A 19,316-nucleotide genomic window follows, 5' to 3' on the forward strand; every position below is an offset into this window, starting at 1 on the left:
CTGCGATATACACCGTGTGTCGCAGTTAAGTTTGGTCAAGCTGTTTAAAAGAAATGAAGGAAACAGGCTGCTACATACCAGTATAAAATCTACAGGTCTCGTGATCGAACACCGTAACTCTTAAAACCACATCTTGCACTATGTTCTTAGCAGCTTGGTTAACGTTAGCTGGGACACGCTGCATATCCCACGCCCCTACATTCACAACAGCGGTCCGTCGCAACCAGCAAACCTTGGTTGGGAAACGGAGACAGAGGCTGACTCAGGGCCCCAAAAACCAAATTTAGGTGTCATCTTGTACAGCAAGCTCTTTAGACATTTCTATGTGTAAAGATTTGTCACACCCTATGAAGCACTATAAGGTATTTGCAAACTAACAGCATGCGGCACCAGCCCCTATACTATTTCCCCACCCGTTTCACCTGCAACGGGTCAACGTAACCTGCTGATTGTGACGTTCTTACGAAGGTAATAGATACCTTTACCTGAAGCTTTTTAGGGGCTAATGCGACCACGGGAAAGGCTGGGGCTGTAGTCGCCATTATGTGAATGGAGTATCACGTGTGCACAGCCGCCGCGTCGAAAGTAAGGTAGTGGTTTGAGAACGATTTTTAGCATTGCTAGGGAAGCATTAGCAGCTCCGTGGTTCGTAGCTCATCTATGATAAATAATAATGCCGTAGGGCAAACTAATGAAATAAAAGAACGACAGATTATAACAAAAAATATCAGTGCCCTTCCACTCTGGGAAGAAGGATTATCAGCGAAGCTGCGCATGTGGGCCCCTTAATGGCGAACTGCACCTCCGCCGCGGGTAGGCCCGGCATTGCACACTATCTTCGGGATTGGGTCACGTATGGAGAGTGCTTAACGCCTGCTTCACCTACACCGCGGGTTTGCCCGGCATTGCACTCGGCCCACGTCGGGGGAGTTTCATGTCTGCACACGAACACAACGCTGGTGGAACTAGCCCTTAACAGCTTCGTTGTCATTCTCTGTAAAATTGCTTATGTAGTTGCGTCCTTAATTAACACTGACGACGTCGAACGCAGGAGCAATGGCACGAGCACGTTCGCGCGGTTGCGGCGAGGGGCGCTAACGAGCCAGCTGTGGATAAAGACGATGCTGGAGCCAATCCTGATTATGATAGTTTTGTGTCTACACATGGACACGATCCTGGGGGAACTATAGCCCTTAACAACTTCGCTGTAAAAATTTATTTAATTTTTGCGAAAATTCGCAATTTTTTGCGAAACTTCCGTATCTTGTCCCCGTCGGCGACGAAGTACAAAGTCTCTATAGCTGCAGAGTATAAGTACTTCCGAACAGCTCCGGAAGTTTTCAGATAAATGACTCGGAAGGCTGTAGGAAAACGTACCGATTCATTATATGCGTGTCATATGGCATGTACTGAACAGTTCGTTCAGGGAGCGAACGCTGCGGTTGCCATGACTGCCGCCGTGAAGCTCGCGCATTTATGTAGCAAAACCTGCCTGCCCAAAAGAAATGGTCTGCAGCCTGCACCACCAATCAGCGCAAACGGTACGTTCAACGTGCACACCGCGTAGTTTTGCGGATACATCTCTCTTGCGACAGAAATTACATACGTATGTATGACAGGCGGATGTCTACCTCATTGCCTAAGAGAGCACGATAATCCAGTCCGCAAGGGAACCGATGGCAATCTGTCGCCGTGAAGGTTTTTGCGGTGTAGCCATCACAGAGAAATCAAGAGATATACAGCGTACGCAGCTTGTCATTTGTCTGCCTCCAGGTACTACTAGCGCTACGCCATGAGAGCCTTCACAAGGACACACCAACAAGCCCAAATCTCCAGACTGACCAACCTGTCATTGCATCGTCGAATGTGTGATTGCTCACCGCTTTTTCAGAATTGTAGCATTATTTGCCGTAACGGGAAATTGCACGTGGAAGTTGTAGAAGCAGCGGATTTTTTTTTTTTATATAAGACAGTGTCAGCCCTCCGTTCTTGTCCTCCTCGGACAAGTAAATGTGGTGTCTTGCACGAACGCCTTCACCATGTTGACAGTATCCGTTGTGTGTACTCATTGTCTAAGATTTTATAAAGAGAAAGGTATATTCATTCTTTGGTCGCTTGCCGGGCGATTGGTGTTTGTCGGCATTCCTTCGGCGGTTATTTATATATATATATATATATATATATATATATATATATATATATATATATATATATATATATATATATATATATATATATATATACAGAGAGAGAGAGAGAGAGTGAAGCTGGACTCCTTGGTACGTCCTGGCTACTGCATTGCTGAGTAGACAACTTGAGTAACTGGGCATGCGTCAAAGGGCATGTACTCATTCTTGGCCGATCCACCATAATGGATGGGCCACTGGGACACAAGTTATATAAAGGCTTAAATGTATTTATATATACTCGTATGTTGGACTTCACCACTTCTAAACGTACTAATAAGGAAAATCGGAGTATATCTTGGCTGCGAACCAAAGAAATCACACAGCAAGCCACTACCGCAATATCCTCCATCTCGAAACTGAGAATGAGCCAATTCCGAAACGCACAGTCATTCGTGTTCTCGGATTCCACATTCAAGAGGATGGCAAAGCCGACACTTGAATGCTAAAACGTACACAAAAACTCATTAAACCAAACAACTACAATAACTCTGTACATAGCGAAAAAAAAATCATGCACACTAGCTATGCAGAATAGTTGCAGCATTTGCAGTTCCCTGCCATACTGTACTAGCTTAGATACCTGCACTTCACAAAAATATAGCGCACGAAACTCGATAAACAGGTACGGACAAAAGTAATTGAAACAAGGGAGCTGTGACCGAACTCGAACGACTCTAGCAGCATTGGGGGAAGCTATAAATTGAATCATGCATGTGATCCAGTCAGCGCTCATAGCCAAGTCACACATCTCGATCTGTTTGATTACCCGTGGACCGGATCGTGATTCTCGTCTTCTATTGCTGAACCCTTGCTAACGTGATGTCGCTAAAACAGCATACTTGTTTTCGCAATTGGAACATTCGAACGCGTAGACATGCCCCCATGACATTAGCGAGCTTAGCTTAAAGCTTAATTATTGATGCGAAAGCATCAATAATTATGGCTAATTGAAGGAAAAGCCGGCGTCTGTCGTCTGGACAAGCGAAAAATGGCACCTAAATTCCCATTGGCTGCGATGCCACGTCACGAGCGTGTCTCGACGAATCAGAGCGGGCGAAAGGGGACACCTGCTGCCACGATAGCGCGCCAGGTGTTGCGTGACGCCAGGTGTTGGCATCGCCGCGACGCCATACCGCCCTCGCATCTCGGAAGCCTGTGTTATCTGCGCGTTCCTCGTCCGCACAAGCTCTCGCCTGCGATCTGACTGCGCCTCGGTAAAGCCAAATCAAAACGCGCTAAGGTTTCCCAAGCGCTTCAACGAACTCGCTTGCCCGCGAGGCATAACTCGAAGGACCGCTCAGCGGCGATCAAATGGACATTCACGCTTTCGCGTTCACAATTCATAAGAAGTGCTTAGGCGTCGTTTTGTTTTAGAGCGCAGCTCTTTGGCGTCTGTTCCTGGGTTTCGCGTCGTCGTCGGCGTTGTCGGCCTCGTAACCAGCTCCGCCCCCCTTCGCTGGAGTGGGAGACGAAGGACGCGAGCCGCGAATGGCGGAGACCAATGAGAGCGGCCCCTTCAGTGACGTGCGCGCGCGATGCTGGTGTCATGCGGACCCTCCTTACGGCTCGATGCGCACTCGTGTCTGGTCTCAGCCGATCCGCTCGTTTCGTACTATCGTCTGCTCGCGCCAAAGCTCTCGCCCGCGCCTGTTTGGTTCTGTTGGGTCGGTCTCGTTCGCGCTTGTTTTGGTTGTTATTGTGTGAGATTGTTTCTTAATCTGATTGTATGCGCTATGCGAATTGTATAGTACTTTCTGGAAGCCATGCGGCACCAGCGATCACACTGGAACCTTTGACGAGTCATGTATAAACGCCGGCTCGCTTGATCCGCAGATCAGATTTTCGACCATTACCGACTCTGCTACATGTCTCTCTCAAATTCTTTGCTTCAAAATATCGCGAAATGGAAACACGTATAGAGCTGCGCTCAAATTTCGCATTAGGGAGTATCGTAATCGTCGGATAATTTTTTTAGTGTATCAACTCAAAAGCTTAAAAAGCGTGAATGCTCGAAAAGTAGTGACAGCTGCCGACAGCGCCTCCTGGTTTGTACCAAGCAAAAAATGATTTATTAGCGCGAGCCCTATGAGCCAGAGGCCTTATACATTAGTCTGCTGCGTGACACGAGGAGAGAAATCCGAAAGTGAGGCATCGCTTTCAAAGTCGTTACTTTCCTTTCCTCCTTTTTTCGTGTACAAACAAAGAGCCCGAGAAGTGCGAAAGCAGTTAACGTCACGGGCGTGAGTAGCAGCTTACATTTATCTTGCATAATGAATATGAAGATATTTAAACCAGAATGAATCAAGCTCTTTCGCTGTACGATAAAGTAGCCGTCAGTGAAATAAAGCCGAACGACAGTGAAATGAAATAAATGGCACCTGTCCGAAATTTCGCTCGGGGGGGGGGGGGTGGAGGGTCACGTTGGAGCTCGGCCTGCTCCTTAATGAATTAGATGAGGGATCAAATACATGAATAATAACTGCACTGTCATTGCCAAAGATGCTGCAAACGAATTCTTGGACGCTACGCACTGTCAAGACAAGTAAAATATTTATTTTTTCATTAAAGAGTATATTCGTATGCCCCCAAAATTTTGCAATCAACTGATACGAATGCTTTCACGTTTTTTATCTATTAAGTAAGTAAAGAAAGTTAGAAATCAGCAAAGCAGTGCATGCCGCTGATATGATAAATGGCTTTACATTTTAATGAAACTATTTAATGAAACCTGTGAATATTTTAACGAAACTTTGTCATTGAAGAACCTTGTTTACATTTTTGTACATATATGCAACGGCCAGGGAAAAATCTCAATGACGCTGTCCTTCGTTTCAGTGTATTGCGCAGGAGGAGCTGTCTCCAGCCGTGTATTGTAATTGTACTGAAATTATAGTCGCAACAGAGATCAAATATAAAAATCAGGAGTTCTGCAAAATATACATTAGAAATGCGAAGATACAATGGAATACATAAAGGCGAAGACAAAGCTTGGTAAAGAGCAAAAATTTATCACTGAAAACACGTTCACAGCATGTATTTGCATGCAAGATATTTGAATATACGTATAAGTCTCCAATAAATCTACGTATCTAAGCAAAAGTCACTGTATACAGGGTGTCTCAGCTAACTTTAGTCAGAGTTCAAAAATATGCCGATGCACTCTAAGGTGATGCGACCAAATGCATGTTGCTTGCTTTTGTATGTATTGTGTCACACAATTTTTGTATTTTTGCCTAATTAGATTTTTAGTCAAGATTAATTAACCAACTTCTGAAGTAAGGAAGCTACGAAAAAAATTCCAATTAGAAAGTTGTAGAGTGGTTTGCAAAACGTCCGAATAAACAGTTTCTGTCTTTCTATCCATTAAGTATATATATTAGTGTATTTCAGCTTACTGATGATGCCAGCGAAATGCAAAACACCACGTGACATGCCCGCTTGCGCGTCGTGATTGCACTGCTCCCAGACGTTCCACGCACAAGCAGCCATAGGCGCGCTGCCGCTTAAAGGTGACAGGGCAGCGACGCAAGCGTTGGCTGTCCCATTTACGCCAGCGATGTGCTTCCCTCGCGACAGTTCGCTATAGTGATAAGCAAACGCAGATGTTATCGCTTGTTCTCCCGGAAGCAACAAGTCCGTCACTTCGCATAGCTGTAAGGAAACTGAACATCCCTAAATAAAAAAAACTCAATTTTCAGAAAGCTGAAAATGGTAGAATAAGAGTATCTCAAATGGCCAGACGCCATCTGTCACTGAATTTACCTTTATTTTTCATGCGCTTTCGCAGCAAGTGCTCGAAGAGGTCACCTTCTGCAGCGATACAACACTGGGATCTTCTGAGAAGGCTTGCTGTCGCTGCCGTGAGCACCGTCGATGAAATGCTGTGGCAGACTTCAATTATCTCCTCCTGCAAGGCTTCTGGAGTCGTCGTTGCCGTCGTGTACACGTGATTCTTAATATAAACCCACAAGAAAAAGTCAAAGGGGTTGAGGCTGGGTGACCTTGCCGGCCACAGGACAGGCCAGTTTCTCCCTATCCATTGCCCTGGAAAGGTAACATCAAGCCATGCTCGCGCTTGACTGCTGTGGGCTGGGGCCCCACCGCGCTGATACCACGTTGCGTCAAGCTGGGCTAGTGGCATGTTGCAGCAGAAGTCTTTAACCGGCCCTTTGAGGAACTCACTTACATACCTATTGCCGGTCAGAGTGTTATTCAAAAACATTGGGCCAATGACTCTGCTGTCATATATTCCGCACCAAACGTTAAAAAACCACTGACATTGGTGGCGGGATATTCCTATAGCCAGTGAGGATTTTGCTCACTCCAATAGTGTGCGTTGTGGATACTTACTTGGCAATTTCGGGAAAGTTCGCCTCGTCAGTCAAGAGTACCTTGATGAGAAAATCAGAATCCTGCTCCTCATGAATCAAAATCCAATTCGCAAAGTCAAGTCTGTTTTGGAGATCCCTTGACTCCATGGCATTGAAGCAACTGCAGATGATAGTGGGGCAGTCGAGCTGTTTTAAAAATCCTCCAGGTAGCTCAGTTGGACACTCCGAGCTGTGCGCCACGCTGCGCGTGCCAGCGTGCGGATTAGCCGCCATGAAAGACAAAACGTTGGAGTGAACCTCATTATTTATGACTGAAGCTCTCTTCCTCTTTTTTGTGAACTTTCTGGTTGCTTTAGCGACTCGTCGGTGTCTAATATTGTCATCCGGCTAGGTCGCGTACCCGGGTGCCAGCTTTGAATTATTCTTGCAGCTTGCCGTCTCTGTCCGCTTGCAGCTCCAAGGGCAAGGATCATGTCTGTTTTTTCCTCGTTTGAAAAAGGAATCACGAAATTGCTCGCGCTCTTACAGCCGATGCACGATAGTTCGCTTATCACTGTCTGGAACTACTACCTACCACCACCATCATGTCCGTCAGTCGCTTTACGCAGCGCAAGCGATAACGGTTGCTAACTTGAATCGAACAGCCAACGCTTGCGTCGCTGCCCTGTCGCCTTGTAAGCGGCAGCGCGCCTATGACTGCTTGTGCGCGGAACGTTTGGGAGGAGTGCAATCACGACGCGCAAGCAGGCATGTCACGTGGTGTTTTGCATTTCACGGGCATCATCAGTAAGCTGAAATACACTAATATATATGCTTCATGAATAGAAAGACAGATACTGTTTATTCGGACGTTTTGCAAACCACTCTACAACTTTCTAATTCGAATTTTTTTCGTAGCTTCGTTGCTTGAGAATTAGATTAACTAAGCTTGACTAATTATCTAAATAAACAAAATAAAAAATAGCATGACACACTGCATACAATAGGAACCAACATGCATTTGGTCGCGTCGTCTTAAAGTGCATCGGCATATTTTTAAACTTTGGCTAAAGTTCGCTGAAACACACTGTGTAGTGCGTCAAACAAGGAAAACAAAATATGTTGCGCAATCAGAGATTCACAGATCACAGAATCCATAAGCCCCCCCTACATACACTAGCTCCGATGCATCGCGCGCTACGGAAGGCGGTGCACTCACTCCCCGCTTTTCTCCGTTACGCACGTAACGCTGACCCACCATCATCGGCTCACCTCATCCCCCCTCCCCCACCTGTGCTTTCTCTCGCAGATAAAGCATGCGGCGCGCGGTGACGATGTTATCGCCCTTGGACTTCATACGGAACATGATGTCAACGACAGGAATGCGCCTTGAATGTTCATATAATTGGTATTGCAAAAATATAGTAAGTGCGGTACTGTATGTTTCGGATGGCGAGACCAAAGGCAGCTGTCGAAGTACACTGTCGAGCACGGTGTGCAGCTTGATCAGTGATGTCGGATGGCTTCCCCAACGTGCACGAGCGATTTTTCGAATAACGTTGAGACTAGGAACAAGTGATGAGGCGATGGTATCCACGACTTGCCGCCATTCCATCCTGTAGTCAAGCCTGACACCAAGAAAACGCACTTGTCTGCGTTATTTGTAAGCCTCCATTGCAGGCGGATAAGTTCGTCGTCCTTCTGCACATTCCAGAGAAGAGAACAAAGGGTGATTGGCCCACTGATATTTCTGATGAGACTGTCGCCAGGTAAGCCGGTCTGGGAAACACTGTCTTCTGGGCTATTATTGGCAGACGTTTATACTGGTAACCGCTAAACCACACACAAATCTCCTGTTCAATATCAACGACTTGTAAACGAGCAACAGATGAACCGCCCTATCACAGTGTTCGTTCTCCATGTTACTTTGTTCAGTCACACCGATAGAAGCGTTATCCATGACATGCTCACTTGTTTTGTGTATTAGCTATCTACCCAGCTGCAACACGGTTATTGGTGCCTTTAATTCCAGCGTTTAGCAATCACCATCGGCTTGCAAAAATATTCTTAGATCCTGGCGAACTTTTGACAGAGCAACAAAGAAATAGTAAGCAGATGACCCAACTTCTTTATAGTTTTCATGATGCTATTAATTGTACAGAATTTCTTGTTGCAAAAGCTCGAGGATGTTAGATTTAACTCATATTTTTCCTCGTTCTTTCTCGTTTTCTTTTTCTTTCGGACAACCAAACTGGCATACTCACGAGCAGGCGCCCACGCGCGTGCTCAACATTCGAAACAGAAGAAGAAGCGGTCTGCCGGCAAAAGGCTAGGTCGTTCGTTGTGCTCTTGGACAACAACGAAAAAAAAGGTGCGTCTTTCCCAGTCATTGTGCTGCTTCGTTATTGCTGTTCATTCCGCTAAATGACTAAAAAACACGCGACGATGTTGAAAGCTTGGAAACTGCGCTTCACTCTGCTCCATAAGTGAACGATTCTCGGTCGGTACACCTTTGACGTCAGCGCTACCACCGCTGTTTCTTCGGGACCGCGTGCAGGCGCTCGAGTCATGTCGAGCGCGAACGACCCAGAGCCCGTTGCCAGCACCAGCAAGTCCTCGGCCAGCACGGGCCCGAGGGAGTACACGATCAGGCCGCTGCTTTGGGAGGAGTTGCCTCTCACGAAGGAGCTCCGTCGCGAGATAGGCTTCGTGACTGGCACTCACCACCTCGAGACCCTCTGGAAGACAGACCCCGGAAGCATTTACGGAGCAATAACCGATGACGGTGCGAGAAATTTTAGCCCTTCCCGCACGGCTGGGTCTTGCGACGACCAGACGCCCCGCGTCCGCGAAGAGTACACTACGTTCCAGCTATCCATGTTCACCATTTTGTAGCGCCTTGGGCAGCGGCCGCGCGTTTCTTCTGCTATTACGTAGTAGCGTTTGTGAACAGGAGACGAATTACACGCCGCGTTCGCCTATCGAGCGTCTGAAACGCTGGTTCTTGTGAGCTCACCTTTGTGGTGACTGTTTGGTATGTGTAGCATGCTAATGTAACTCTACACTACTGGGCATCCAATTTTTTTCTACAAGAGCGAGATGTGTTTGAAGGAGCAGGCTATACTGACGTAACATTTCTGACTTTTCGTCTTTTGAATTAATTACCGAAGATCCCGGACGTCAAATTCCCAGAAAAATATACTGGGAATCCCCAGAACCTCTTAAAATAATATATATAATGACAGCTTTTATACGAAGGCGTTTGGGTTTCGTTTCCAGAGAGCTGTATTTGTTGTGGGATCATGACACAGTAAGTGGTCACGGGGCAGCAGGACATCGGGATCGTTTTGGCAGTCCGGCTCACAGGGTAGTATGTCGAACGAGTGCCAAATACTCACGTGGCCACGTCACTGCTTCTGTGTCATTTCGTAACGACATATAGATCTCCGGGGAAATGAAACCGAAAGTGGTTAATAGAAAGCATTTTATGGTGACTCCTTATTTGATCCTTTGCGAACTAAACGTTCTTGCCTATCTCCTTCCGTTAGATTAGAGCAGCGCTGCCTATCCGTAGCAACGCTCACCTTTTCTGATTGAGGCCTGTTCACAGTTCACGCGAGAGCGAGAGCAGAAGTGGGCGGCGCTCGGTGCCCAATCAATGCACCAATGAGCCCATGCCACCGCACCAGCCTGTGCGCCAGCTACATCCAGTAGCTGCGACTCTAGCATGTGAAGGGGGGCGGAGTTTCGGAATTTATTGAGGGTGAAGTGGCTATCATGCCCAGAGGACCCACGACCCCGAAATTGTCGTACGGTTACATGACTCACCTCAAATGAACGCCTGCTACATAGATAATCCTCATTGGCTATATTCAAAGTTATACTTTACCTTATTACTTTACACTTATCATGAAACCAAGAAATTGATTTTTATTTTAAATTTCACTGTCCATGCATACATCGTCATGAAAATTTTGGATGCTATAGACATCGTTAGGTCGAGATTAACATTGTAGCCCTATTTTGCCGTATTTTAAGCGGTAATTTGCTTTTATTTAAGGTGAACCGATAAAATGAAAGTAACCTTCCGTGACCTGGATTAGAGATTTCTATATAAGGCTCCGCATTAAAACCTACTGCGAAAACCTACTTGCCCAAAGGCTCCGGACTACAATGATCTTCCCCCATCCGTTACACCTGTGCTTGGGTATCGACAAAAGACGACCACCGGAACGTGTCTTATGTGCTCTGTTCCTGTGGCAACGTCAGATGCTCTACACCTGCTTTGGCGGTGCTCTGGAAGACGGGCGATAATACGTAAGATCTTAAGAAAGGCTGGACTGAACTCACACGTACCTGAATACTACACCCATCGGGGGAGGGACAATCAGTTTGCAGAGACACTGCTGGGGTTCCTGCCCGACCCAGAGTTCCAACCTTCTATAGTACTTTATTTACTCTCATACGCCATGAGGTAAACCCTTCCGAAACAAAAATAAACTACAAGAAAACACATATTATTTTTGCTTAGTGTGCCTTAAACTACGTGCTCAGTTCAAGACAGATGCTATAGTGCACTTCCTCGGTCTCAAGAAACTGCTGAAGTCTGCATAACAGAACTTCGAATGTGCCACTAGCTCCTGTTGTCACAGCAGAAATTTTGATGCCTGGGCATCACTGTTCTAGCCTGTTCCATCCTGTCACTTTTTCACCGCACTGCAGAAGGAGATTATTCCGCCTATGATAAACATGCTCTGGTGTCACTGAATAATCCTCGCGACTTGCTCGAAATGGGCAGCTTGTGCACGTTTGTAGCAGAAAGTTGCTTCTGTCAATCTTCATTAGGCTTTGCCACATTACCATGCAATTATTCTGGACCAGGTAGAGTATATTTACATATGCTTACCATAACATCACAAACAAAATATCGAATCAAAACAAATCGCTTTGTAAAACCTCAATAATGCGTGTTCATTTTATTGCGAGGCATTCCTGTCGAATCGAGACCGTTTATTTTCTGACCATGTTTGTAGGCTGCTCTCGAAGCCAGTACAGTCTATAACATAGCGTCTCAAACGCAAACCTGGGACTGCATCTGGAGCGCACAGATTGACAAACGCCCAGGTAGCGCTTAAGGTGAGCACCGATAAAACGATGCGCAATCACTTATTTCTTGACACATTTGTTATCGGATTATAGGCATACACCAGTTTTTTCCACAACTGCGCATTAACGTCAGCGATGACGCACATCGGGCTTGCTAGGCCCCAATCGGTGAATCCACCAGCGAAACCAGCAGTGATGTCATAAGTTAAGACACGGTCACAACCAATGAGCATTGAGTATTTGTGTCAAGTGATGCACTACTGCTGCCGACCAACACTGTGTAAGTTAACTACACAATCTCAGAATTATTCATGCTGATTCATAATGATGTAGACATACTCTAAAGATGTCAAATTTTAAAATTGACATAATGATCATCTTTAGCAGTGTCATATAAACATTTCGTCTTTACAACATGGGGTGCACGTTTCGCTTGAGAAAAATCATTCGTGCGAGCCATTCTACTAGCAAACTACCATGTTTCTCATTGTACACGTCGGGCTCAACTGTAGTTGCGGCGGCTAAATTTTTTTCTGTAACACTTGACCTGCTACGAACGAGCGAGCCCTTGTACATCGCTTCTCGCACTCAACTGCTCGGCGGACGAACAAACGCCGATCCTTCCTCGTTCATCACACGCCATCCCCGTTGGCCACATCTCGCTTGTCGCCTAAAGTATCATTCAACCCGTCGCAACCTTCGCCGCGCAATCAACGCAGGCGAGCTGTACGGCGTGTGCGCCGTGCCGTTCGTGGGCACAGACATGGCGTACCTGGCGCTGCTGGGCGTCGTGGCCAAGTGGAGGCGCCGAGGCATCGGCAAGCGGCTGCTCGACGAGTCCTTGCGGCACGTGGGTTCGCAGAACATCTACCTCCACTGCCTGCCGTCGCAGGTCCGCTTGTTCAGGCAAGTTTAAGCGGTGCCAAGCAGCACTACTGTGCAAGTTTGCTGCGGTCTCAGAATAACTGTTTTTTTTTTTTTAAGGAGGTATCCCTAGCTCGGTGCAAAACTCCGATTTTCATATTCGAATACGTGCGAAACGCATAAATGTACGATTATAAAATTCACTCTATACCGATTTGGATGAAATTCGTTGCATTTGGAAGAGAAAGTCAAATTATGGCAGCTGTAGGAGGCACGATTTTGATTTATGATGGCACACTTCTCAACGAAAATTTCCGAGAGTCAGTAGCTTCCGCAAGGATAAAAAAAAGAAATGGAAAGTTTACAAGTCCGCAACTCTGCGCCAACTACAGTTATTGCATTTCTGTAAGCTACATCTGTTACAGCATCATAAGTTCACAAAAGTTGTATGGAAGTACAGGCTTACGTTAAATTGTTATAGTATATACGAGGGCCCTGCGAAATGGCATGCTCACTAAATAGCGGTATATTTCACAGTGGTTATATTTCACAGTTTTGTCCGCTTAGACGCATTGACAGATGCAGTTTGCAGAATGGTAACATCATTACTTATTACTGAGTAATACACACGAAAACTTAGTTCCTAGGTTTCTTTCTTTTCTTTTCAATTTTCATAAATTATTTTAAAACATTATTGATTCATTGTAAGAATACTTTGTGTATCGCATAGAAAGCGGGAAACCAAAAGCAAGTTTGCATAATATGCGGAAAATATTATAATAAACTAGAGGAAATACGCATCTGTATTCATCGGAGGGTGACAAGCATTCTTTATGCCCCTCTTGTCTGCCGAAATAGCTAATCACAATTGCACTTGCTCGCTCGCTTCTCGACCCGCCGGTTCACTCTGCGTCCGGCCGCCAACGTGCAGGGACAAGCACAACTTCCAAATGTACGCCCGTGAGCTCAGGTCCCTGGGTCCCGGGAAGCCCAACGTGTCAGCACTGGTGCAGACTGTACCGGGCATCGTGGTGGAGGCCGTCGGCGAGGAGACGCTTCCGATGGTCGTGCGGTACGACGAGCGAGTCTTCGGCTGCTCACGCCAGAAGTTCGTCGAGCTGTGCCTGGCCGTAAGCGGCATTCCACCCTGCCTTCATTGCTCGATCACGGTGTTTCTACCCGTTGAGATAACAGTAGTATTCACTTATAGTAACCTCGCGCATACGGCACATTTTGGCTGAGACCAAACGTAAGCGTCTGCACTATCGAATAGCTGCGTCCCCTCCTCTCTCTTTGTTTTTCTATGTTCTGTGTTACAACGAAACTGTGCGCAATAAATAACGACACCCAACAAACCTGCTGTAGCCCCCGAATGCGGTGTTGCTTATGCACTTTGATAACTGACATCAGTGATCATTTTCCAGTATTTTCCTTTATTGCTAATACCAACCCTAAACATGCTTCTAAATCACCGGTGTCTTATTATCGCTGCATTGATTCGAAATCCCTCGACACCTTTCGTAATGAAATATGTACAGCCAACTTTTCCCATATATTGTCGCTACCTGACGCAGATGTTGCGTACGATGCACTAATGATTGTGTTAAACCAAATATATCAAAACTGCTTTCCTTTAAAATGCTGTCGCAAACGTAAATCAAAGAAACCATGGATTACGAATGCCTTATTGAAAAAAATAGAAAGAAGAACGAAACTATATGCGCAATTCATTAAATCCAAGGATCCCGTGAAATTTTCTCAATATAAGAAATATCGCAATATCTTGAACAAAGAACTACGTCAAGCCAAGTACGAATACTTCAGCTATTCGTTATCAGATAATTCTAGCACGAACCCTCAGCATCGATGGCATGAACTAGGTAAACTGCTTGGACGTCGCTACAACAGTGGTCCAAACTGCATTATGCGCGATGGTGCTGTGCTGACAGGGAAGGATCTCTCAAATGCTTTTAATGATTTCTTTGTGAATATCACAAATACAGCAAGCTCTCCTATTAATTCAACAAACACGTCAATTCACCAAGCACCAGGAGTCTCGATGTCGATGTTTATGCCCCCTACAACCGAAAATGAAATAATTTCTGTATTCAGAAATCTTAAAAACAGTAGGGCTTTAGATATTAACGGTTTTCAAATAAAACCTCTAAAGTATGTAATTGATTTGCTAGCCCCAATATTAACACACATATTCAACCTTTGTCTCGGTAGTGGAGTATTTCCTAAGCAGATGCAGATTGCAAAAGTTATCGTGATACACAAAGGAGGCGATACCTCTGAACTGTCAAATTATAGGCCAATTTCTATTCTACCGGTAATTTCTAAAGGCATAGAAAAAATTATTCACACGAGAATAACAAATTTCTTAGATAAGCATTCCGTTTTGTCGAATGATCAGTTCGGGTTCAGACCAAAAAGATCCACTGAGTTGGCACTGCTCAAGCAAAAGGAACTCATCATAAATGCATTTGAAGACAAGCTCCTTGTCCTCGGAATTTATATTGACTTTTCGAAAGCCTTTGACTTAATCAATCATGACTTGTTAGTAAATAAACTAAACCACTACGGTATAAGAGGGATTCCTAATTCTTTGATACGGTCATACCTTCAACATCGTAAACAAATTGTAGCACACAATGAAGCTCTGTCTGATGGCCAATACATAAGATCGGGCTTGCCGCAAGGCAGCATCTTAGGCCCTTTGTTGTTTTTAGTTTACTTAAATGATATATTTTACACTAAGCTACCGGTGAACCTTACTGCCTACGCTGATGACCTTACGGTGCTCATTACGGGTAGTAGAGAAAATGACTTATCCTCTAGAGGCAATGAGTTCTTGCAATACATGTGTCAGTGGTCGCAGGAAAATTACCTAAAGGTGAACACAAGCAAAACTAAAGCCATAGTATTTCGAGCGAAAAACAAAGTTGTAAAGGATATTATGCTTAAGTTTGAGAACAACTATATTGAAATCGTGCGTACTATCAAGTGTCTGGGAGTAACCTTCTCGGAATCGCTTAATTGGGATGCCCAAATTAATAACGTAAGATCAAAAATGAATAAAGTGAATGGGGTGCTATGTCGTCAACGGTATGTGCTATCAACAAAAATTAAACTATTAATCTACAATGCTTTCTCAGTTCCAATACTTAACTATTGCCACACTGTCTGGGGCACAAGTACGAAGCATAATTTATCCAAGATTACTCTTACCCAGAAACGTGCGATAAGATTAATTGCTAACATACCATGGTATGCCCACACAGAAAGCTATTATTCCGAGTTTAGCATCATTCAAGTGCCTAATCTTTATGCCTTCAGATTAATTCTTATGTACAAGAATGCTATTAGAACAAACAACGCAGATATGTTGACACTGTTCAACCTTCAAAGCAATGTGCCCATATACAATGTACGCCGTTGCACCACTTGGTCTACACCGTTTTGTCGGACTGTGTACCGATTTCAATCAAGCGCCTATAAACTTCCCTGTTACCTTAACACACTTGAACGTAATAACATCTCCCTGGAAGAAATATCGAAAAATAAGTTAATTAGTGTTTTGCCGCTCCTGCACTAATGTATAGTGTTTCATTATGTTTTTGTATGTCGCGCTATTGTTTCTTACGTCACACAATGTTAACAAATGCGCTAAGGCTGTTGTCGATTTTGTACGTATATTTTCTTACTGATTCCTACTGTATTTTTTGCCCTTGTAAGTTTCACAAATTTCGCAATGTATTCCAATGTGTCTAGTATTTCTCTGCGTTTGTCATGAATAAGCTGCTTCTCGTCATACTGTCATGTGGGGCGTAATGGGGTTTTTTCAAGCCGCTGCATGCGGCTTTTACCCTTACGTCCGCTCTCATTCTGTATTCTGTGGAAAGAGAGAAATAAAGATTATTATTATATTTATTATATTATTATGCCAGAAATTCTCTCCTTAAGGGTGATATCTGGTGTGGTAACCGCACTCTTGCCACAGAATCTCACTCATACAGTGAATCTCTCCCCTTTGCGGGGACTGCGGCGCGATCGAGACACTCCAGCATCTGCTATGTGAGTGCCCCAACTTTTTGCTCGCGCGCGCGTCTCTTGCCCGTGTTTACCGTGGGCACGGCCTGCCATGCGACACCGTGACTGAACTCCTGCACCCCTCGGGCTGCCCTTCACGACACAGGACACTACTACGTGCGCTCCTGACATTCGCCAAGGCTGCCGGCCTCGCCGACCGCCTTTAGCTCCATCACATTTCCGCGGCGTGCGGCTGTTTCTGGTGCACTTTCTCTCCCTCTACTTTCATTCCCTACCCCCTGTGCAGCGCGGTTGAGGTGTCCTCTGCTGAGAGACAGTTACTGCGCTGCACTTTACCCCAACCTTTCCTTCCCATCATCAAGAATCTCCTTCTCTCTCCCTCGGCTAATTGTAAATGTGAGCGTCTTTATGGATTGAATTGCTATGTCCCCTCTCTCTCTTTCTGTCAAAAAGAAATTCTACGCAGTTAACAGCCACACTTAAAGAATCCTTCATAGTCCTCCTTACTTGCTGTGGTGTTGCTATTGCACCCTATAAGTTATTTCCTCATCGACCACATCTAATGTGGCACCGAAGCTCTCTGCAGCAGGAGGGACATATTGCGTGATAGGCAGGATCTATTCGTTAAATATTCATTTCAACATCAGCAAACGACAATGTCCAGTGATGCATGCAGACAGGATCGATTCTATGCTCCCGTCTGAGTCTTTGATTGTCACGGCATGTACCGGTGAAACTTATCTACGCCCATTACAATCAAAACATTAAGTACGTTCATGTCATGTTTCAATAGTTCTTTAATAGTTTTGTCTAGGATTTGAAACACTATTGTTGCCAGAAAAAAAAAGGTTACAGTACTAGCACGGAGCCTTCGATTGCGTTACAAAAGTGGTGCAGGAGCGAACACAATTTTTTGTTTGCCGATATACTTCAACAGAAAGAAAGAAAGAACGAAAGAAAGAAAGAAAGAAAGAAAGAAAGAAAGAAAGACGTGGATGAATTTCCTTTGTAACAGCTACAGAGTACATACTTTGCAGTTGCGCAGCCTGCGTGTCGTCACACATTTATGCAAACACTCAATTTATTTTTATGATTCTGGAAAAATGAATTATAAAGCTATATTTCCCTGAGATGCAAACGTTTAGATTTTTTAGAGGTACACACCGGGTGCTTCACGTAACTTGAACCAAACCTTTAAAAAGAACATGTGCACAGACTGGATGATTGCGAACAGCGACATATTGTTTTACAGCGAAGCTGTATACCTTTACCGTCCAAGGAAATTTTCGTTTCCTAAGCAAAAAAAAAATAAAGAAACTCCCCATACGTGGGCCGATCCCGTAGGTAGTGCAATGCCGGCCCGACCCGCGGCGGAGGTGAAGCAGGCTTTAGTTAAGCACTCCCCATACGCAGACCGATCCTGAAGATAGTGCAATGCAGGGTCGACCCGCGGCGGAGGTGCAGTTGGCCATTAAGGGGCCCACATACGCAGCTTCGCTGGTCAGCTTTCTTCACAGTGTGAAAGGGCACTGAGGTTTTTTTAGTCGTCTTAGGTTGCTATAAAGCTTTTCATTTCGCGTGATACATCCGGTTTGCATTGGCAGGGTAGGGCACTAGTCTTACTTCTCGTTGTCCTCTTTTGAGCGCCAAATTAGCAGGCTGCTTGAGCGGGCAAGATCAGCACTCTCCCGGGTTTGCTCATATCGATGGAGCAAAGCTTTAGCACCTTTCCAGCTGGCCAACTGCATCAGGGCGCCGTCGCACACCATAAGGCATCCATTCCTAGTGCAGGCTTTCTTGCACGCACACAAGCATTGCGGCGCACCACCCTTCGCAGGAGGCGGACGTCCACACCGCAGTCGCGCGGCGCGGCGCGAAGACCGTGTGCGGCTACGGATTCTCGACGGGAGACATCTACGGGAAGCGCATCGTGCGCGGCATTTTCGCCGACTCGGAGGAAATAGCCGAGGCACTTCTGGCATCCGTGCTGCAAGACGCACCGTGCGTCACCGCCGTCGTGAAAATGCGAGACGCGGAGGAGGTCTACTTCGAGAAGATCGGCCTCAAGCGGTGCTCCGACATCAAGACCCTCTTCCGCTGGCCCTTCAGGGGAGGAGACTTCATGAAGATATACGCCATCAGCTAAGCCTGGTGGGCCGCGAGCCACATTAAAAGCCCCGCCGTGTCAACATACGTGCCCAAGAATTTGATCATTTGTGCTGCCTCCAATTGGCCTATAGATAAATACCTGATCGCGCTTCGATAAGGCTTGGGCATTCTAGATGTCTCTAAATCGTGACTATCAAAGAAACGATAAGCACGAGCCTTGTCAGGGGCCATGAATTTCGGCTCACAGTATTAAGATGCAGGTGCACGAAGTATCTGCCGGCGGCCTTCCGTGATTTGGCGATGTCGGATGATGTTGCGGATCAATGTCACAGATATTTAGAATGTTCGGCAGCTGTTGCAAAATAATGTTCATGTTTAGCTGCTTTATTTTTCTACTTCCCGGGTCAATACGTTCTTGTCCTTTTAATAAAAATATGGCAACGCGGTCCACCGTATGTGGTTACTTGCTGACTACTCTTAACCATTTTCGTATTCATAACTCCTTCTTGCCTGGCATGCATAGGCGGTATGTGTCCTATCTCAGTGCTCGGTGACGTTCAAGATTTTAAACTTGGTTTGTGCGCATTGTATATCGGTGTTTTCTTAACAGCAAACATTCCAGCATTCCAAATTAGAGTCTCTAAATGAAATATAACGTTGAATGTCACGAATGAATATCCCTAGG

The 19,316-nt window shown here is 45.5% G+C and overlaps 1 protein-coding gene across 1 annotated transcript; it reads left to right on the top strand.

Annotated features, from left to right (window-relative positions):
• The first annotated feature begins 8,772 nt into the window (after positions 1-8,772).
• LOC135900388 (uncharacterized) lies at positions 8,773-19,079 on the top strand. Its single transcript, XM_065429876.1, has 5 exons — positions 8,773-8,870; positions 9,057-9,284; positions 12,325-12,511; positions 13,401-13,599; positions 18,360-19,079. The coding sequence occupies exons 2-5, from the start codon at positions 9,068-9,070 to the stop codon at positions 18,666-18,668; spliced, it is 912 nt and encodes a 303-aa protein (XP_065285948.1). The 5' UTR covers positions 8,773-8,870; positions 9,057-9,067; the 3' UTR covers positions 18,669-19,079.
• The last annotated feature ends 237 nt before the right edge of the window (positions 19,080-19,316 follow it).

This window comes from Dermacentor albipictus, chromosome 1 (assembly GCF_038994185.2).
Source record: "Dermacentor albipictus isolate Rhodes 1998 colony chromosome 1, USDA_Dalb.pri_finalv2, whole genome shotgun sequence".
Classification (NCBI taxonomy): domain Eukaryota; kingdom Metazoa; phylum Arthropoda; class Arachnida; order Ixodida; family Ixodidae; genus Dermacentor; species Dermacentor albipictus.